A 22341-nucleotide genomic window follows, 5' to 3' on the forward strand; every position below is an offset into this window, starting at 1 on the left:
TGGATGAAAGCCCCTACAAATTTGAGAACTAGTTTTGGAGAAAGACTCTGGAATCAAGCGATGGAGGGGTGTAAAGGAAAGCAGGGGAGAAGCTCCATGGACCCTGGGTTTTTGATTGGGTGGGGGAGTAGGTGATGGTGACTGAGTACTGAGATCAACAGGGGACACTGGTGGATGTGACTTCCAATGCTGCTATCTAGGAGGCCTTGGGTTTACTCCTTGTCTTGGTTTTAGGAGAGAGGTCAAAGCTGGAGTTACAGATCTGGGAATGTAGGTTGAAGCCAAGGCTAAGATTGTGGAGGGAGGCATAATAAACTGAAGAAGGGCCAAGGGCAGTTTTCATTTGTGAGTTCTAAAAAGATGACTCAAGAGTTAGAGGAAACCAAGAAGAAAATAGTCCACCAGTCCAAATGCCCCAGAGAGAATCGTTTCTTGGCCTTTTGACCAAGATCAAGTGTAGTATCTGTCCTTATCCATTTAATATCTGCTACAGCCTCTATCCAAATGCTCCAGGGAGTTACATTCCAGACAGAAACATGTCTGTAGGTTTTTAGAGGTGGTGCCAAAATTCAGATTGTGGCAGAGTGAGGAGTTGGGAGGGGAAAATCTTGACTACTCTTTCTAGAGGGCAGAGAAGGGTGATTATGACTTGTGGAAAGTTACAGGAAGAGAGGGAGTTGGTGGCAAGGAATACAGGGGAGATGTGCTGAGCAGATGGACAGCTCACTGGTGGCTTTTTTTTTTCTATGCTGGGGATGGGACCCAGGACCTTGTACATGCTAGGCAAGCACTCTATCTCTGAGCTACACCCCTAGACCTTGATTCCCCTGTTCTCCAAGGAGATGAGAGGACCTGAGGTCCAGAGGATAAACCAAAGGAAAAGCCATGACAGGGGATGGTGGGAATAGGGAGGAGGCTGAAGACATTCCTTTTGGAGGCTTTTATTTTTTCTATGAAATGAAAGACAAGGTCCTCAGGAAGGGTGACAGAGGAAAGAGGAGGGGCTAGGTGTGAGGGTTAGAATTGCAGAGAGTAACAAGCACGATTACCTACAGGCTCTGAGGGCCCAGCTGAAGCTGAATGAATAAATAAATTTTATTCCAGAATTTTCTAGGATGTAAAAAATGTATAACATCTTCCTATTTTTCCGTTTTCTCTGAACACTTTAGCTTATATATTTTTTGATCTCTTCAAATTCCACCCTGGAAAATGCAATTATTAAAAAGGTATATTGCCTTCATTTGTAAACCTTGGACGGGAAATTAGAAATCTTTGAGCTCAATATTCACCTTTGCTATGAACTCCTGACATTACTTTGGACAAGCATACAGAGAGTGAAAGCGCTCCTCAAATATTTGAAGGGCTATCACACTGAAGAAGGGTTTATGTAATGTCTGTGCCGTGCTGGAGGGCAGATCAGGGCAAGTGTGCACACCCTCTGGGGCAGGCTGCTCAGGTGTGACTTGGTCTGAGAAAACCAGAGTGAGCACATGAACCCTCCCATTGGTGGCAAATGGCAAGGTAATTTCTTTTGATTTTGATTCTGATTTTTCCATTTGTCCTGCTGTGTCACCCTCTACATGTGTGCCTCCTGCTGACCCCTCTTAGCTGGGACTTGACCTGAACATCCACAAGGTATAGAACTGGGTTAGATAGCTGAAACCTATTATAGTTTGGATATAGTCAGGTGTGTCCCCAAAGGTTCATACATCGGAAGCTCGGTCCCCCATGTGGAGGTATTAAGAGGAAACCAGACCTTTAAGAGATAGGGTTTAGTGTAAAGAAATTAGGTCATTGGGAGCATTGCCCTGGGAAGGGATTAATATAGTTCTCATGAGAACTTGGTTAGTGCTCTTGAGAGTAAGACTAAAATGAATGAGCCTGGCCCCTATCTGATCTCTGATTTCCCGTCCTGCCAGGTGATTTTCCCTGTGGCATTTGCTCCCACCATGATGCCATCTGCCATGTTGTGACCCAGCCAGGGGCTGAACTGATGGGGGTCACTTAATCTTGGCTTTTTTTAATATTTATTTTTCAGTTGTAGTTGGATATAATACCTTCATTTTATTTATTTATTTTTATGTGGTGCTGAGGATCGAACCCTGGGCCTCGCACATGCAAGGCAAGTGCTCTACCACTGAGCCACAACCCCAGCCCAATCCTGGCTTTTTAAAATATGAATTAAATAAATCTCTTTGTAAGTACCAAGCTTAAGTTATTTTGCTATAGCAAGGAAAACATACTAATACCGACCCAAAGTTAGTAGGCTGCAGCCTCTGCCTCCAGAGGGTTCAGGGATGATGGATGTACTTGTGTCCTTTTTTTGGTGGGCTGGGAGCAGTGCCAGGAATTGAACTCAGGGCCTCCTACATATTGGGCAAGCACTTTACCACTGAGCAAATCCCTAGCCCTAGGTACTTTTTCCCTAAAAAGAGAGTAAAGGATGCAGAGCGGAAGAGTCTAGGCCCAACCTCAATTTAGGATGTTAGTTCTGACATAGCAGTAAAAGTGCAGACTCTAAATACTAACCATTTTATTTCAAGTCCTAGCTCTTGTGGACTTACTAGTTATTCATCCCCTCTGTGCCTTAGTTTCTTCATCTGTAAAATGGTGATGATAATGAAGTTTTATTAGGGTTAAACTTGCTTAGAATATTTGGCACACACACATTATGTTAGCTATTTATATTATCTAGTTGAGGAGGCAGCTTTTATCTTGGGAAGCCTTATTAATTATTAATAATGTTTCTTTTAAAAACAAAAATCATTCTAGTTGCATAAACCACAAACTTACAGAATGAGGTTTGGTAGCCACTTAGAAATCTTAGGGAAGAAAGCAAAAATATAAGAGACGGGTTTCCCTTTTTTATTAACCAAGTAAATTAAAAGGCCCCATTGAAACACAGAATTTGCCTAATAATCATCTCTGTGGAGAAAGAAGAGGGGCTTTGAGGGGTTGGCTGTCTCTCACTTTGCACACCACTTCCTGTACATCTGAGTGAGTGGTCACCCCTGCCCAGGAGTTAGTGTCACATATTGTGGGTGCATGCAGGACACTGTGGCTCCTTAGGGATGGTGGGAAGAGCCAGAGAATGAATACCCTCATTGGATCCCAGCCAGGACACCTTGTTGACAAATGTGACTGTAGAGGAAGAGGTAACCCTCTGGTGACCACAATCTTCACATTGTGTGGGTTTTATGTCTACAATTTCAGAAGAATTAGTTGGACCTTTGGTTGCCTCCCTGGGGATATTATTTTGTGAGTCTAGCTCAGGTAATTAATATTGCTTCTACATTTCAGAAGATGAGTTTTCTCAGCAGGCCTTTGCATTAGCCGGCTTGGGCCTGAATTTCTACTCTGCCTCAGTGGAGTGTGACCTCAAGGAAGTCAGGTAAACACACTCAGCTTCCTCATATGGAGAACAGAGGCAAGGACTGCTTTTTTTTTTTTAATGAGAAACAAATATTTAGTGAATGATTAGCAGTACCTAGGGCATAGTAAATTGTCAGGTCAGTATGGTGCCACTAATCTATTGCAGTTGGGAGAGGATATAAAGGTTATCTTGTTAGTCCCCCAACCAGGAGCAAGGCAGCCCCTCCATCTACTGTGGTGCTGAGCTTGCCTTATTTCTCATTTCTGTAGGAATTCAAGAGAGCAACTTCCATCTTCTGGTCACACCCTCTAGGGTCCAGATCAGTCTGTGGCAGCACATGGCTTCATCTGGGACATTCCCATTTTCTCAGCCTAATATATAATATGACCCAGGGAAACTGCCTTAAGAGTGGATCCTGGACATGGAAAATAAGATGAGATCTTGCCCATAGTGGGATTTTTATTTTTTTGTACCAAGGATTGAACCCAGGAATGCTTAACAACTGAGCCATATGCCCAGCCCTTTTTAGTTTTTATTTGAGACCGGATCTTGATAAGTTGCTTAGGGCTTCACTAAATTTCTAAGGCTGGCTTTGAACTTGCAATTTTCCTGCCTCTGCCTCCTGAGCCATTGGGATTACAGGGGTGCACCACCAAACCCAGCTCCTTCTGGGATTTTTGAAAATCCAGGGCCAGGGCCTCTATCCTGGAGCTGAAAGAGGACTTAGACGCCAACTGATCTGGCCCCTCCACTCCACACATTAATAAACTGAAGCTCAGAAGAGCACTTCATCTTTTAGTGAATCATTTCACATTCATTCCCTCCTCTGGTTCTCCAGATAGTACTTTGAGAGAGACATTAGCAATATCTTTGTTTACATATAAGGAAATCAAGTGGGTTAGTGCAGTGGGATGGTGAAGATTATGGACTATGCTGTCAGATTGCTAGGCTTCAAGTTTCAGCTCCACTATATACTAACTGTGAGACCCCAAGCAAGTCATTTTTCCTCTCTGTACCTAATTTTCCCATCTGCAAAATGGTGATAATTCTTGGTGTAATGGAAGTGGGGCTATTTTTACTTTATTCCTTAAGCCAGTATATAGTACATTTGATTTGTGTCAGGCACTGTCCAGGGTTCTGAAGATGCAATGGTGAGCAAAACCAGACATTGCCTTCTTTTACAGGAGCTTAAAGTCTAGTGGGGAGACGTGCACCAACCCAATTAACTGATGTAATATGTTACTTAAAGCAAGTGTGATGAAGGAGCCACATATTGTGTTGTAATCAGACAGTAGGATTTATCTGAGGGATTTGGGGGGGCAATTGAAACTGTTGCAAAATTAGATAAGTGCACTGGAATTAGCTAGATGGGGTGGGTGGAGGGAAAGGTGGTAGTTGGGGGGACAGTGCAGTTTGGGCAGGGGGATGCAGTAACATCAGCCTTGTGGAAGATGGCATAAACACCTTCAGAGACTGCCGCAGCTGGAGTAAAGGTACCGGGCAGATCTGAGTAGAGGAGTGGGTGGGAACCACTCAGTTCTTTGTATTAAAAAAGAAGGGTGTAAGCTGAAAATGACAATAATCAGATCTATGTCATGGAAAGATTATCATGACCACAGTATGGAGAATAAATTAGTGGGTGGCAAGAGGTGATACAGGAGATTGTTAGGAGATTGAAGGGCAAAGGGTACATTGGTCTGGCGCTTCTGGAAAAGGTCTGTGCTGGAGATAAAATTTGAAATTGTGGGCAGGCTGATTACAGTCAAGGTCATGGGGGAGCTGGCCTGGGGAGACAGTCTAGAGCTATGCTGTCCAATACAATAACCACTGATCACATGTGGCTGTAAAGCCATGAAAATATCCCTTGTTTAAATTTAGATATGCGGAGGCTGGGGATTTGGCTCAAGCTGTAGCGCGCTCGCCTGTCGTGCCTGCGGCCTGGGTTCGATCCTCAGCAGCACCACATACAAACAAGGATGTTGTGTCCGCCAAAAACTGAAAAATAAATATTGGAACTCTCTCTCTCTTTGAATAAATAAATAAATAAATTTAGATATGCTGTAAGTGTAAAGCACAGACTGAATTCTGAAGACTTAGTAAAAGAATATAAAATGCCTCAATGATTTTATATTGATTGCTATTGAAATGATAATATTTCAGATATATTAAATACATTATTAAAATTAACCTTACCAGTGTGTTTAAATTTTTTAAAAATGTAATTACTTGAAAATTTAAACGACACATGGGATTGGTGTTTGTGAACCCAGTTATCCCAGCCCATGGAAATGACAGTGTTCAAACCAGGGTTTCAGTCAGTACCTTAATTATTTGCACATGATTAGTGGTGGGGATTCTAGATGGACAGGTGGATGGAAGGGCCATAAAGAGAGATGTGGGATGTAAGGTTCCAGGAGAGGAAAAGCATAGAGACAGTAGAGGATGTGGGCAAGAGGCACTACACGCAGAATCCAGCCACTCCCCAAGTTTGCATAGTCTAAGGTCGGGGAGTAGCAGTCCACAGCTCATGAGCATCGTTTCCCCATAGTGGAACAGACTACTTTCTAGGCTCTCATCTGTGGCTGCTTAAATGTCCGCAACAACCCTCAGTTGGGAGGGGAGCAGAAGGAAGCTGATTATTTCATAACTTTTCATCAAGTCTTACATATTGCTTTACCCAACTCCTTCTTTAGCACTATGTAAAAGGAGAGTTGCGTCCCTTTTAGAAGGGGCAGGTCTGGAGCCATACCAGACCAAAGCTGCAACGGTCTAGTCCGGGCCTCAGTTTCTCACCTGACACGTGATGGAGTGGTGAGATGAGATTAAGGCCACTTCTTCCTGTAGTCTGGGTTGGCGGCTCCAGGACCCAAACGGCCAGGTATGGCTTTTTATAGCTGTACACCAGTCGCCCGCATTTTCTAGTGAGGGTGTGTGTGACAGTGTTGGTAATGGAGGGGTGGGCGGTCCCTGGTGCAGAGACCTAGTTCCACTCCCGTCAAAGGAGAACGCAAAGGAAAAGGACTCACTTGATGCTGAATATTTTTTCTACCTATAATTGGTAAATATGCAAATGAAAAGGCCCACATGGTTTGGAAGGGGCAAATCAAGCTTTAAGCTAGCGACCGGGGGCAACCCGCTCTTCCCCAGGGAGTCTTGAAAGCACACGCCCCCCACCCCGAGGGCGCCCTCTGAGAGACCGCGGCGGAGGCTGGCGTGGGCGCGTCCCGGGCCCCCAGCTGTGGCTCTGCTGCCCTGGAGGCCCGTCCCCCGCCCCCGCCTCGCCCCCACCTCACCACCCGCCGAGCCTCAGAGCCCGCGATGCTGGGCTTTCGCAGCCACCGCCAGGTGCACTGGTCCGCAGGGTCGCCTGAGCGCTGGGCCGGCCGCCCGCCGAAGCCTCCCCTCGGCCCCCAGCTAAGCTTTGCGGCCCGCAGCAAGGTCCGCCGCGGTGCCCGCGTAGCTCCGTGTAGAGCGGCCGGCTTTGTTCCCGCGACCCGACGGCGCGGGGGCCCGTGCGTCTGGCGGCGGTGGCACTGCAGTGGTGGAAGCCCGGCTGGCCCGCCAGCCGGCAGCCCGCCGCTCGCAATGCACCAGCGCGGGCGCAGAGCGCGCCGAGCCTCGTCGGGCCGGCCGGGCCCCGGGGCAGCGAGCTACCCCCGCGCCCTCCTGCGTTAACTGCTGGAGTCCGCCCCCTCCCCGACCCGCTCGCCGCTCGCCGCAGTACGAGCCGCCTCCCCGCCCCCGCCCCCCGCGCCGCCGCCGCCGCCGCCGCCGCAGGAGAGGGAGGGAGGACGAAGGGAGGGAGAGAGGCGGCGGGGCCGTGCCCAGAGCCCGTCCCGGGCGCCGCGAGCAGCTCCGGCCGCGGCTGCAGGCGCCATCCGGGGGCCGCCGGGTAGCCGCGGCGCGCCTCGCCCTCCGCGCGTCTCGCAGTCGCCTTCCCCGGCCACCCCGCCGCAGCCTTCCCGCGGCTGGTAAAGAAGCTTCCCCTCTGCGGAGCAGAGAGACTCTTTTTATCCTCCCTTCCTGGGAGGGTGTCCACCTGGATCGCCAAGTGTGAGGGGTCCGGGAGGCGGGGACCGGATCGCCGTGACCCATCATGGCTCAAGCGGCCAAACAGCTGAAGAAAATCAAAGACATCGAGGCGCAGGCCCTCCAGGAGCAGAAGGAGAAGGAGAAGGAGGAATCCAACAGGAAGCGGAGGAACCGCTCCCGTGACCGAAAGAAGAAGGTAAGAGGGGGGCGGCGGCGAAAGCTCAGCAGCAGAGGCGCCCTGGAAGTGGCTGCAGGAGGAAGGGGCTCGGCAGACCCGCGGACAAGATGAGGGCTCGGGGCGCCGGGGCCAGTGGAGTTGATGCTACCCGAGAGTGAAGGGCTCCGGCGGGAGCGGTAGAGGCAAAGAGGTTTCTGTGCGGCGGGGAAGAGGACAGAGTAGGAGGAGGCTGGAAGGGCAGAGCGGGCGGGCAGTAGGCTGAGGGCGCGCAAAGGCTGGCCCGCCGCCGCCCGCGGAGTCCTTTCAGCACCTTGGACAGATGCGGGCAGGCCCGCACAGCTCCAGGACGAACTTTTCTGGCTTCTTCGCCGCCAGTTGGGGTAGTGGGCTGCTCTGCTCAGGCACGCCGCCCCTCCTAGCTTTCTGTGAGAGCTGGTTTGAGTAGACGCGGCTCAGGCTCCTGAAAGCAGCTCTGCCCAGCTCCTCCCCCGGTGACCCACTCTTTGGTGTGGAAAGCATCCTTCCCAGGTCTTTCTAAAGGAACGGGGCTCCAGCCCTTCTCTGACCCTTCTCAAGTCCAGGAATCCCCTTTCCTGACCCTCTGGGTCTGGGGGCAGAAAGGAACATGCCCCCCACCCTAGACACTGGCAACATCTTATGTTAGGATCACTCAGGATGAGCACTGATCGTAGGGAGGGGAAACTCCTTTGGAAACCAGGTACAGGTGCTGTCCAGCTTGGCCCAAAGGCCTGGTCAGAGAGTGCTTCTGACAATGGGTGAGCATCAGGCAGCTTTTTTGTGGAGGGGTGTTGAGACAAGTTATACCCCTCAATGACCCAAACCCCTTTTTAAAAGGTTGCTCTTTTCAGCCCTTCCTTTTTGGGTCTGGGGTCTCCTTTCCCAGTCAAGGCATCTTTAGAACCACCTTAGAAACACCCTTTAGTTGCAAACACCTTTGTGACGGAGAGGAACTGTGAACAGGCAGCTGGCTCCAGCAAGAGGCAGCGTAGAGCTTTGGGCTAAAGCCATAGAGACTCACAGGCCAGGATTACACGGATATAATCCTGGGAGTCAAAAGTAGAACTGGGCTCCAGCTTCTGAGTGCTATTTTGACCTGGAGAAGTTGGTGTGGGGCCTGGCCTGCAAGTCTCCTGGCCCAGTTACTGGTCCCCTTCGGGCTCCAGATTAGAGGCACTGGCATTGGTTGCAAAGGAAACATTTTTTCCCCCTTTGAGATTGACTCATTTTGAGAAAGAAATTTGGAGCCTTCAGTTAATAATGTGGGGAACAGGCTGTCTGTGGGTCATACCCCTTTACTAGGAGGTCAGCAAGACTGACATCTGGCTGTTTCCTAGAGATGAGTCTCTAGGGGTAGAGATGTTCTCTGATTTTAATAGAAGTAATGAACACTTTAGGCTTTCCTATTCCACCCCTCCCCCCCAGAAGATAGTAGCCCTCCTTTCCTCAGAGATTGCTATCTTGTGTGTAAATAGTAGTTTCATCAAGGTACCACCCCTTTAACAAGACTGAAAAGAGGCCTTCCCCAAACCAACAGTGAATCAGAGTTTGGGTTGGTGCCACTTAGAGAATCCCTTCAGGTCCCCCTGCTAGGGTCTAAAATACCAGGGCCCATCCTGTGAGTCAGGCAGGGGGAAGTCTGGTTATATGTGCAGAGTGTTCACCCACTTTCTTGGCAACAGTGTAAACTTCTCGTTAGGAAGGAGTGCTCTATATTTCCATTCCTGCCTTTTGCTTTTGAAGCCAAGGCAATCCTCTCCAAAACTGTTCACTCAATGTTTTTATCCCACTTCTTGCTCTTGAGCTTCCTTCTTGGTGCTCCTGATACTGTAAATAAGTTTTTGAGCAATAATCAAATCAGAACTCTCTTTTTAAATTTCCCTTTTATTCTATGAAACTCCCTTTAATATTACTCTGAATTCTGACTGCATATAACACACATAAAAGTGGTCATTTCAATATTCTTTTTACTTCCTGTATCTTAATCTTTACATTGTAATAAACTTTATTTCCATTTTTAGTGTGAGATAATAATATATCCCCCTTCCCCCCCCCAAATTGTGTTATTTTGTCCTACCAGCTGGTCCCAGCATACTGCATTGTAAGCATTCAAAAATCTTCCATACCGATTTTCATTATTTTATGTAGTATCTTGGATGCTATAATTAATACAATATAAGGAAATCTTAATCCAAAGTGATGATAATAACATAACCTCTTAGGACTGATTCTTTGAGTGTGGGGGGACTCAATATGGGTTAGAGTCTAGAGACGCTTCATTTGTATTTCATGATTGTGAGTCTCTAAGTCATTGGGGGTGGTCTTGATAACGATGTAAAATAATAGAGTTAAAGTTTAGAGCAAAATATAAATCATAAGAAGGTGGAAGGCCCTCAAGGGAAAAGTGAAGGAGGTAGAGCAGCGCAGAAAGGAGCATTTATTTATTTAGGTTTTTTTTTTTTTTTTTTTCAGTGCTAGGGTTGGAACTCAGAGCCTTGTGCATGTTAAGCAAGCACTCCACCACTGAGCTACACTCTTAGCCTATAGGGAGCATTTAGAGAAAGTTCATGAAGGTGCTGGTTAAGCAGAGGGCTGGGCACTAACTTGAAGGTTCATGTAAGGTGAAGTCTAACAAAGATCCATTTGTTACTAGTGAAGTAATTTTTCAAGGCAAACTATATTAAAATCAAGCAGCTGAGGACTTTCCAGTTGATCACACAGACAACAGGGTAGCTATGGAACCATCTTTCTTGTATCAGCGTGAAGAAAGAATTTCCTACATGTAAACGAACATTTTATTCCAGTGAATTGGCAATTTACGTGAATGTATAGCTGAGCCAAGGGCATTCTGAATTTACTAGAAGGAAAGGTGTTTATCCCATGGGTAACCTACTTAACCTGGGCTGACTGAGCAGAACCGCATCCCTCCCGTTTGTAGAAATAATTGTGGTTGTAACTTCAACAGTGGCTGCAATTTTTACAGTTGATGATGTTGTGTGGGAAGGCGCTTGCTAAGGGGTGCTGTGCATCGGGGGATGGAGGAGGCTGATGTTGTGACGCACTGACTGACACAGATAGAAACCACCTCAACACAGGGAATTGAGCTAAAACTCTGGAGCTTGAAAACTACCTGCATTGTTATGGGGCTTCATTCAGTTTTCTGTTTGTGTAGCACACATCCTCATCAGGAGCTTGCTGTTTGTAGCTGCAGATTTTGAAAAAGATAAAGCCCAGCATTTATGACATTCACTGATAAGTCTCCCTGCTTCTGATGGTTGCAATGGCAAGAAATAAATCCCAAAGCATGTGTAAAGCACGCATTTGCAGTAAGGACAGCTTTCTAGGACTGTGTAATGTGTGTGGTTTTTATCTTTACCGAGGGCTTAAGGTTAGGAGGAAAGGAGGACAGGCAGGTTGGAAAAAAAGTGAGACAGAGGATGGATGAGGGGCAAAAATTAAGGAAAGAGCAGTGGATAAAGAAGCAAAGACACAGAAAAAAAGAGGGCTGACATTTCAGCCTTACCTACAGCATTACACTAAGCTTACTACCTCAAAACCTGTATGTGCCCCCGGATAACATCTATTTAGCTCTCTGCTTGTCCCTTGTTCTGCCCACCTCTCTCATCCTCTGATGCTGATGAAGGGAAAGGCTGTATTTTTATTCACAGATGTGTCCCCAACACCTAGCTCAGGAATTGACACACATGGGACCTATAATGGATGTTTGTGGAACGAACGGTTGAATGAGTGAACTAATATAATATTTATTTCTGCCTGTCTAGATATTGGTTTGGTCTCAGACATGTGTTTGGGTGAACAATATACTTTTTGACCATCTTTTGGGGGCAACTGAAGCAAGCCTGGTATTTGTTTCTTTTTCTAATCATTTGCAAAGCAATAGCGATCTGCAGGCAGCCTGTGGAACTATCTAATCTTTTGGTGCAGTGCATTCCACCACTGAGCATGTAGTTAGTTCCTTACAGGGTTTCTGCTGCACTAAAATGTCAAACGGTTTTAGCCATTTGGAACAACAACAGTGTTTGCACAGGACCCCATGGAACCAAAGCCTTACAAGTAGGGCTGGATGAAAGGTACAGGAAGCAAAAGGGAAAAACAGAACCCAAGAGTGGAACCTGGCCTGCGCCACTTTGCTGCACAGGCAGCTCCGTCAGTCCTTCCAGTCTATGCAGCACACACTAGGGAGCCCTCAGCCTTTTTCCTCCCACAGCAGAGGAGGACCTGCTTCTGGGCTGTCCTCCTCTGAGATATCTTTCATTGAATCAGGGGAGATTTGGGGGTACCTGCCTGAACTTGGGGTAATAATGGCTAGGGCTTTGAGTTAGGGGATGAGGAGCAAATAGTGGGAAGAGGGAGGGGGATAGAAAGTTAAATAGGACTCATGTTGAACATGACTCCTGTTTACAAAGGACCTCAAATTCAAACTTCTGCTATCTACAAATGGATTTATAAATTCAATCCTAGAGTTAACGACAAGATTGAAGGAGAATGATGATCATCACATCTTTAAATTTGGGTCTTGTTGCTAAACCATTTCATTTTATACTGTATGTTACAGTATAAAATGGTATGAATAAGTGAAATCTTTGTTTGGCTTTTTAATTGCATAATTGTGTGGTACTGTTTGTGAATTGTTAAAAACATTAATTTATTAGTTACAAGTCTTTATAGCAAACCACAGCTTTGGTAACCTGACATGGGGAGCCTCAAAAAAAAGTCCTTGCCTCTCTCAATCTTTGGTAGGTGCTGGTAATGGCTGAAGATGTGGGGATTTTCCCAGCCTTCTTTATGTCCATTTGCCAAGGCAGCTTCACCTTCCCTGTTGCAGAGGTAGCAGAGGTGGGCTCTGTTCCCTGAGAGCTCCTGTCACTTCCCAACCATAAACTAGACCAGATCTTGTGGGCAGAGAAACTGTTACACCCTCAGGTATATCAAGCACTATAAGGTTTGCACTTTATTTGCTCTTCACAGTATGCCAGGTGGGTCAGAAGCCAATATTCAAAGCCTGGAGTGAGCAGCCTCCCTAGGAAAAAGATCACAAGCCAGCCCCAGGGCCTCTTTGTTTCTCTTGCTCACTCCAGAAAAGGCTGCTTACTAGTTCTGCTTTTGTCCTCTCAATATGAAAAGACTTTTAATTTTATTTTTCTTTTAATTAACACATAATATTATACATAATAGGAGTTATAGTTAATGACATGATGATTCCTATAGTTTTAGATTTGAAATGTCCCCCAAAGGCCCATGTATTGAAAGTTTGGTTCTCTAGGATATGGGAGGTCATGGAGCCTTTAAGAGGTGGAGCCTAGGGAGAGGTCTTCAGGTCACTGGAACATATCCAGGGGATTCTTTACCTGGCCCTTTTGTTCTCCTCTGATTTGTGTCCCAGCCATGAAGTGAGAGTGGTTTTGCTCCCCCATGTGCTCCCTGCCATGGTGTGCTGCCTCACTACAGGCCCAAAGCAATGGGCCAACTGATTATGGACTGAAACCTCCAAAACCGTGAGCCAAAATAAACCTTTTTCTCTTTATAAGTTGATTATCTCAGGTATTTATTATAATGATGGAAAACTAACTGGTATGATGCTTGTTAATTAAATTATTCTTTCTGATAAATCCTATGCCTGAGCTCATGGCTAACCTTCCACTGGCAGTGAGAGATCCCAGTGTTCATCTGGGAAGGACAGTGCATTATTATTTCAGTGGGGTAAATGAGAAAAGGACACTTTGAATCATACCTTCATTTCATTTTCAGAAAAGAAATGAAGTTCCTATTTGGACAAGATTTATTATCACAGACCTATTCAAGTCATTTTTGTGGGTCCAGTCTATGACTTTGAGATCTGCTTGGATATTTTTGAGCTTTATTAAAGTCCCTCATAATATTTGTAGCTGTATATCAAAGGAGAATCATAAAGTGGTTACCAATTTTTCTGACAATACTATCACTTAGGGACCATGGCCAATAAATATGGGATGGGCAATATCCCAGAGAATGAAACATGTGGTATTATGGGTGTACAAGACCTTTCTGAGGGAGACTCTACGAATCTTAGGATACAGAGCTCATATTCTCCAAGAAAGGAAAACTTGCACTATTGATGCTCAAAACTTAAAGTAGATTCAATGGCCAAGCGATTATTTTAATTTTTTTTTTTTGTTTCATACACTTTCAAGGTGACTGGATGCTTCACCTCAAAAAGGATTTTTCTGTGCTTTTGCTAAGGTGATAACAGATTTGCAATTGCTTTCTCCTCTATCTAGGAACATCATTGACAATGACAGCTACGAAAGCAACCCTCTTTGTTCATCGGACTCCCTTGATGAACATTGAATGTACCTGTTCTACCTGTGATATTTTACTGTGTCCTTCACTAGTTTGGTCATCCAAATGCTGGGGCTCAAACCCAGATTCGCTTGTCTCCAAATATTTTTCTCAGACCACTGCACAAGGCTATCTTCCTAGTCATTGGTTGTACCTCTAGGATGTTCAAAGCTATACCATGCATTGAAAGGAGAGTCAAAACCAAAGATAGGTTTTCTTTTTTGAAATGAAGGGCTTAAAATTAGTGGGAAAACAGAGGATTCAAGGCTTAGCACAGAACCATTCACCTCTGATTGCAGCTAGAAAACTGGTGTCCAAAAGCTGCACCAGATGATTCAGGAGCAGCCTGTTCGATGGCAAAAGACCTTGTCTGGGTATCCAGGTTAGCCTGAGAGGCAACAGGAAAGAACAGATGAAAACCAAATCCTAGGGATCATCTGCTTTCTTTCTGGCTGGTATGTCTCACAAAATAGTTATTTCCCCTTAACTGTCTGTTTCAGAGATTTCTCTGTCTACCAAATAATTGACATCTTCTCTATATAATCACTTAATATGCATGTAAATACAGAGCAACAACATTGCTGCTATCATCAATGATTTTTTTTATTATTATATGGGACTTTTGATTTTTACATGGGATACACAGATGAATCCTGGACATTTGAGTCCTGGCAGTGGACTTCAAGCACTGGCTAGAAGCTGGACTGGGTGTTGGGTATGATAAGGACAGGTGGGTAGAAGCTGAGCAAGGCCCAACTCTGGTCCTGTCTCTTGGATCCCCAAGGTTTCATGGCTCACCCCTTGAAGTCAAAAGCTCTGAGTAGTTTCTAAGTGCCCAAGACAAGGAGTACATCCAGGGAGAAAACAGGCATGAGAGATGGGAAGGCACAGGGTTGGGATGTATCTCGGTGGTAGAGTACTCATCTACCATGCACAAAATGCTGTGTTCAATCCCTAGCACTGCCAAAATAAAAATATAAGTGCAATTAGAAGGCACAGAGCAGCTTTGCACCAGAATTGAAAGAGGTCAGGGAGAGTGAGGAAGCATTGTGGGAAAGGAAAGGAGGCCCTTGGTGATGGGCTTGCCATAGCCATGGCTCTTAAAACTAATTTTGAGTGAAGGGGCAGCCCCAGATCCATGAGGTGAGGACTACAGAAAAAGAGAGAAGAAAGAAATGTTACCTGGGGCCTTTCCACTTTGTAAGAATCACAACACTTTACGGAGAGAGAATTTCCTAATTGTACAGCTGGTCTACTTCACACCTGTGGATGGGGTGAGGCCAGGTACCTGTGCTTCTAGCAAACTCCCTACAGTGGAGCCTGTATAGACCAATCTTGTTAACAAGTTAATGGAATGTGGTTGGACTAAGGGATGGGAACCAGGAGATGAAGGAAAGAAGTAAGAGAGCAGGAGACTTACATTTATTCTTTACCCAATTCCCCAGAAGAGGGGGCAAGTAAACAGTTCACTTTTGGGCTGTCCCAGGAGAGTAATCAGGACTAGGGCTGGGGGGGGGGGAGGTTGAGAGGCTTCCTGGGATGGAGGAGGTGGTGGCTGGGCTGGGTCTTTGTGGGTTGTTAGGGGGATATACAGGTAAGTGGGGACAGGGCCATTCAGCTGAGGGAGTAGCATGTGTGGAGGTGAGAAATCGAGGTCTGGAGGAGGAGGTGGTCTGGAATGTGGGTCCAGTGGCAGTAGCCAGGATGTCAGGCTGAGGGAACAGGGTGGAGAGGGAGTCGAGGCAAGGAAGGCAGAGGAGTCCCCGAGGTCTAGAAGTTTACTCTGATTTGGAGCAGAAATGTGGTGGGGTTGCAGGACACTGTGGGAAACAGGGCGCAGGGAATGCTGAGGCATAATCTCTCAGGCTGGCCTGAGCTGGGGTGGCGAGTGGGGGTAGAGAGCCAGTGACAAACTGAAGAAACAGTTGGGTGGTAGAGAGAGTCGCCTGTGTGAGTAACGGAGTGGGTGTGCAGGAGTAGTCTAGGATGATGCCGAAGTTTCCTTTGACATATGTTAACAAATTTGCATATACATTTATATATGTAAGTAGGTTGTGTGTTTGTGAGGGGGGGGGAGATATTCAGTGTCAACAGAGACTCATTTCTGACTTGATGTTTGGGTATTTAGCTAGAAAAGAGGAAAGGGAACAGGTTGGGATGAGCCTTATTTTTGGAATCTATTGTTAGCTAGCTTGCTAGGGCTCTCGACTGATAGAGGGAGAGAGCTCATGGAAAACATTCTTAAATACGGAGGGTAGAGAGAGAACCTCTTAGTCTTGCGATGGAAAGGAGGCAGTCCGTTCCATTCTGCCGTTTCTAACAAGACCCTGGAAAGCAGACATTCTGAGTGTTTGCTTTAAATATGGCACATGCACACAACACAGGAACAAAGTTGCACATGCAACAACTGAGGACTCTGACTGGTGGACGTTCAGACCTTTAAGGAGCAAAACTACCCAGCTTGCGGAGGGCTGGAGAGGACAAGACCAGTTTACTCTTAAAGAAGGAGAGAAGGAGCTGACACCAGCACCATGCATGTGGTGACACGCTGTGCATTCACTATTAACCATGTTTTTTAAAGAGACAGGGTCTTGCTTTATTGTGCAGACTGGCCTTGAGCTCCTAAACTCAAGCAATCCTCCTGCCTCAGCCTCCCTCCTGAGTAGCTGGGACTACAGTTGTGTACCACCACACCCGACTCTACATTCTTAACATGTTTTTGATTAAAAAAAATAGGAATATGCTTCTAATGTGATATTGACTTTAAATTGGAATAATGCAAATTTGTATGAATCATATAAGCTGAAAATATCAGGAAAACTAAGGGTGAGAGTGGCTAAGTGACATGTAACCAATTTAAGGAATTCTTTTCATATAATGTTCACAGTGGTTACCTTTATGTGTGTGTTTTGGGGTGGTTAAATTTTATTTTAAGTTCATTTTTTCTGTATTCACGAGAAATTTAAAAACAATCAGCATGTTATTGATATACAGAAAAAAAACAGAAACAAACAGAGGATGCCCTTCTTGTCAGAGGAGAGCCAGGCTTTCTCAGCCTGTGTCTTCTGGAGATGAAAGCTGAAATTTATAGATGACATCACACCCCAAATTAAGAATTCCAAGGTGATGTGGACTAGAGCCAAGTAGGTAACAGAATGTCCTGGCTCAAAGTGGAGCTGGACCATGGTCTCAAAGAGTCTGGGCAGTTGGGTCTTGGCATGTGAAGCTGTCTATTGTAAACCAACTTGAAAACGTGTGTTGGGCCTAATAGTCCACTCTGCAGCCAGGGTGATCTTCCAAAAATGCAAATCAGATCTTGATACTCCATTAAGTCTTTCAGTGGCTTCCTAATTGCTCTTATAATAAAGTCCACACTTGTTATCTGAGCTTCAGGGACCCCATACTTGCCTTACACATTTCCATACTTTCCTCCCCATATCTTGCACTGGGGTGTACTCAGAACTTCTTTAGTACTTTGGGAATTTGTATTTTCCCTTGCCTTCAGATCTCTCTGCATGCTGAATCTTTGGTCTCCAACACTAATGCCAACTTCTCCATCAGAAATCAATTTAAACATTGCCTCCCAAGTTCTCGATGAGGTAAGGCTACCTCATTGCCCATATTATTCTAGTATGTTCATGTGCAAGGTAAGTAGAAAATCAGAAAGATTTTAGTTTGTGTCAGGAGGTCCTCTTTGACTGTAATGAAGCCGTAATGAAGAGATGTGGGAATTAGATGGAGTCAGGTTTTCACTAGTTAGTAAGTTTGGACAAGTCTCACTTTTGCCAGGTGTAAATTGGAGAGAATACCACCTGCCCCATGACCATTCAGGGTTATGGGGAGGAGTGACTGCCTGGCTCCAATGCCGTGGTTTCTACTCATGCTCACCTCCAACCCCTGGGGCAACCAATAAAACTCAAGACAAGAAAAGAAAGAGTATTAACAGACTATGGACATGTGGAGAGGGATGGGAACTGCATGTCTGCACCAGAACTTTGAATGGTTATTTATTATTCTTTATTTATAATGAAGATCTTTTAAAAAAAATGTGACCACTGGAATTTTCTTCTTTAACCCTGAATAAAACTTCAAAGGTGAAAGTCTAGTGCCTCTAGACTAAATTTTCACCTTGATATAATTTAAAATAGGGAGTTCCACCAAGGTTGATTCCAAGGTTGGTAGTATGAGTTTCTTAAATGAATTAAGAAAGACTCTGGAGAAATGTGAACCTGATCTAAAACTCCAATTAAAGCAAAGAATTGGAAACAGACCAAGTCAGAAAAGTTTCAAAGTCTGAAATTTATCGTTATCTGTGGAGTGGCAGTGAATTTGTAGAGATAGTGAATTCTCCTTTGGTATAGAGATTTGGCAAATCCACTTCAGTGTCATTGGAAAGAACCACGTTGATTTCTACCATTGTAAACACTGGAAATGAGAAATATTCCCACTGATCTTAGGTTTCAGGGTGCTAGTGAACAGGAAGGCCTCTTCTACAGCTTCTTTAGCCTGTGATGCCTTGCATAGCACAGCCATGTGATCATGTGATTGATTCAGCCAGCCTCTGGTTGAGAATGGCTGGAGCACACAGTGGAAGGGACCAAGTGTCCACCTACTGACCCTGAGAAATATCTTGGGAAATATATCTTGGCAGAATACTTGAGTAAGTGCATTTAACTATCTGCTTTAGGTAGAGTAAACCAAAGTCAGTTTGTCTTTTTTAATTCTAATATTGTCTTCTTGCTTAGAACATCGGTCATGTGTAGCCTTTTGACTTCATTCTTGGACAAACCTGCATTTGAAGGACATCTGAACTGTAAGCAATTTGGTTCATTTTAGTACTTTATTTAATTATCATTTACTTATTGAAATCCTGAGGCTCAAACCCCAGGGCCTCATTCATGCTAGGCAAATGTTCTACCCCAGCCCTGGATTTTAGCACTTTAGACCCAGATGTGAATATTGTCCCCCTACAAGACTTAAAAGAGGCAGATGGAAAAAGCACTCTTTATGCCATACCAAGCCTCATTAGTTCTTCAGGAAGAACTTCTAAGAATTTTGCCACTGTATTCCTCATTCTCCACCCGTTTGCCTCTCTACTGCTCCTGCCTATGGTATTTCTGCAGCAGACTCCTCAGAGCCTTCTCCAGCCTGGCCCTTCAACACAGTATTTATCTTGCAGCTAGTGTCATTTTTTAAAAATGTATAATTAATTACACATTAATAACACATATCCCCTTTCAATTATTCCCCACTACCTTCAAAATGAAGTCAAAACTGCTTCCCAGTGTATGGGGTCCTTCATGATCTGCCAACCCCTGGAATCTGACCCAATATCACGACTCCCAGTGCTCTCTTGCCTGGCACCTCACACAAGCTGCTCTCTCTCTGCACCCCATCTTCCTTCTTATTCATCCTTTAAGGCCCAGCTTGACCTCCTCCAAGAAGCTCACCTGAGTCTGGTCAGTGGTGCTATCGAGCAGTGCCTGCCCTGAAGGAGGTTGGGCGAGGTGATAAGCAGTATTCCTTCCCACTCTATCACCGTAGGTTGGCTTGGGGAAGTTCCCAGGTCTTTTAATGGCAATCACACCTGTAATGAAGTCCTGGAACAACTCCGGATTATGGAGGCAGTCAGGAAATGGAACAAACACATTACCTGGTATGGCTCAATTCATTGAGCCTGAGTACAGTCTGGGTCCTAGGAGTTTCTTTCATCTTCCAGGCCACTCTGATTCATATGCATTACTGTGTGCTTCCGTGTTTGAGGACTGGCCCCTGGGGACAAGAGAGCTGGGAGTCTCTCTTGTGTCACTTTGGACACTTTGCTGAGTTTGTTTCTCTACCTTTCAAATAAAGGTACTGGCTTAGAGGGCTTTTAAGACTCCTTTAGATTTTCCTGTTACTCTGCAGGCAGATGGATTGACAAAGCCATGGGCAAAATGGTTCCCAGATATCAACCAGCTTACCCTGGCCTAACGTGTGCTTGATGGGAAATCTGGAGGGACAAGGCTGTCCTATGTCCAGTTGTAGAATATTTCAGACAGTAAGGCATATAGATGGTATCAAAGTACAAAAGATCACCTGCATAGGGTTCAGCTGATTTCTACTCTCTTCTAGTCAGCGTCTCATTTCCACAGCGCTGACAATATTGTGGGCAGGTATAGGAGAGGAAGGCTTGCTGACAAAGTGTATGAGCAGTATTCCTTATAGCATCCCTGACCAGACTCAGGGCCACGTGGGCTGTTAGAAGGTCACTGGTGCTCTCGGTTAACAGATCGGGTCCTCTGGGTGTATGTTTTTGAAGATTGCCTCTCACTGAGCCTGTGTAATCAGGCACCCCCGTGACTCTATAAATCTCCAGCAGAGGCCAGCCAGGTGTCTCCTTTTCTATGTTTGTAACAAACAGTAACCTCTGGGAGGTCAGAGAGTACCTGCCTCAGGTGGACAGGGAATGTGGGAGGTAGAATGACTGCTATTTTCAGCGCAAGGTGACTGGGTCTGTCACACACTGATGCTGAGCTGCTTTCAAGGTCATGAGCATTGGGATCCTCCTCCAGTGCTGCTTGGAGGAGTGCAGGAGGCCCAGACTCCACCAGGGGAGGGGGCTTGAGCAGCCCTGGCTGCCTGTGTTCCTGAAAAGCAGACTTGGCGATGTTCTATCAGGTGCATGATATAGTTTGCCACACAGACCTGGCTCTTTAGAAGCTTGACTTTTAGAGTTGTGTTAGTCAGCTTTGCATTACTATAATGAAATACCAGAGGTAATTAACTTATAAAGAGAGAGGGTTTGTTTTGGCTCACAAATTTGAAGCTTCCAGTCCAAGATCAGGCAGACCCATTGCTTTATATGCTGGTGGGGATGCTGGATGGCAATAGTGGGGGCAAGTATTGAAGCACATTGCTCACATCATGAACCAGGAAGCAGAAGAGAGCAACTGAATGGGCTGGGGCAACAAAATCCCCTCAGGGGTACGGCCCCAAAGATCTAAGGACCTTCTGCTAGGTCCAGCCTTCTAAAGGTTTACCACCTTCCAGTAGAGCCATTGTGGGGACCAAGCCTTCCACACATGGGCTTCTAGGGGACATTCAACATTCAGAACACAGCACAGGTGAGTTTGATCTATTTGGTAAATTCCAGCTTCTTTACTGAATGAGTGTCCCAGGAGTCAATATTTTCAGAAAAACTCAGTACCTCAGTTCAGCCCTAACTGAAGTTCTTTCTGATTTCAGTCTCTGCCCAGGGACCATCTCTACCATCTTGGAGTGCATTGCTTCCTGGTTTTCATGAAAGCCCCAGGTACTGAAAACCTTTCACATTTTCTCCAGTGGTTGCTTGTCAGGGACAGGGATAAGGAGAGAACAATCCTAGGAAGATGATGGCCAGGTAGGAGCTGCTGTTGAACGAGAACCTTTCCAGCAGCCATATCTCCCAGGATATGCATCCTTAGGGTACTCAGGCATCCAGAAGCCCTTGGAGCAATGGGGCCTGTACCATATGGACAGGAAGCCATGGTTACCTGGAGCTCGGTAGCTCCACACCTGCTGTCCAGTGCACTATTAATCCTCCCAGCAGTCCTGTGGAAGAGCAGGAATCATGTTTCCTATTTCACATAGGAGGAAACAATGGGTCAAAAAGATGAAATGCATTTCACACCACTAGTAAGTGGCAGAGCTGCAGGTGAAAGCTTGGACTCTCCAAAGTCTCTCTCCAAAGTTCTGGTTTATAACAAGCAGGTGGCCGTGAACATTGGGTGTTGTGCATTGGAATTTGTGTCATTCTCTATTCCTCATCTATCAACTGCCTACCTGGCTTCTAGTAGGAAAAAAGCCACGCCCAGCTGACTGATGTTCTCTCCTCCACAGGAGAAAAGGGAAGGCGAGGGGTTCATGGAACAGGCACAATACCACCTTGAGCCCACCTGGCCCTCCCAACCCTGGGCAAGTGTGTGGGAACAGCCATTTCACAGTGAGGACTCTTCAAGGCTCAGGAAGGTTAAATAACTTGCTCAAGGTTAGATGGCTAATTGGAATCAGAGCTGGGGTTCATCTCAGCTGCCTGATTTTAAAACCTTGGCCTTACTGTTTCTGGGGCTGTTATGAAGATTACAGATATAGTCGCCAAGAGGGGTAGGATGAGGGACAGGAGGGACTGGGCATAAAGAACATTTTAATAACACAGACACTGGAGCTTGCTGTGAATTCCAAGTATCAGTTCCCTTGACCATGAGATAAAATACCATCCCTGCCCATACTAGCCTCTGAACCACTCACTTGGAGATAGAAGGCATGTTCTGAAAAGAACCAACACCATAGATATGGACATGGAGAGAGAGATAGGTATGGATATGGACCTAGATATATAGAGACATGGACATAGATACACACATATATACAAAGCAGTGTA

The 22341-nt window shown here is 45.7% G+C and overlaps 1 protein-coding gene and 1 pseudogene across 6 annotated transcripts in view; both read left to right on the plus strand.

The window, feature by feature from the left end:
- The first annotated feature begins 424 nt into the window (after positions 1-424).
- Positions 425-540, plus strand: LOC124091877 (U2 spliceosomal RNA; annotated as a pseudogene).
- A 6765-nt stretch (positions 541-7305) lies between these two features.
- Ank1 (ankyrin 1) overlaps positions 7306-22341 on the plus strand; it is a 202792-nt gene continuing 187756 nt past the window's right edge. For all 6 annotated transcript variants that reach the window (XM_058578907.1, XM_058578908.1, XM_058578911.1 and 3 more), the window contains exon 1: positions 7306-7601. In XM_058578907.1, coding sequence (XP_058434890.1) covers positions 7470-7601 — 132 coding nt within the window. In that variant the 5' untranslated portion in view covers positions 7306-7469. The remainder of the gene's footprint in view (positions 7602-22341) is intronic.

Source organism: Marmota monax, unplaced genomic scaffold (genome assembly GCF_021218885.2).
Source record: "Marmota monax isolate L192 unplaced genomic scaffold, Marmota_monax_Labrador192_F-V1.1 WCK01_AAM20220418_F8-fsc00252, whole genome shotgun sequence".
Classification (NCBI taxonomy): domain Eukaryota; kingdom Metazoa; phylum Chordata; class Mammalia; order Rodentia; family Sciuridae; genus Marmota; species Marmota monax.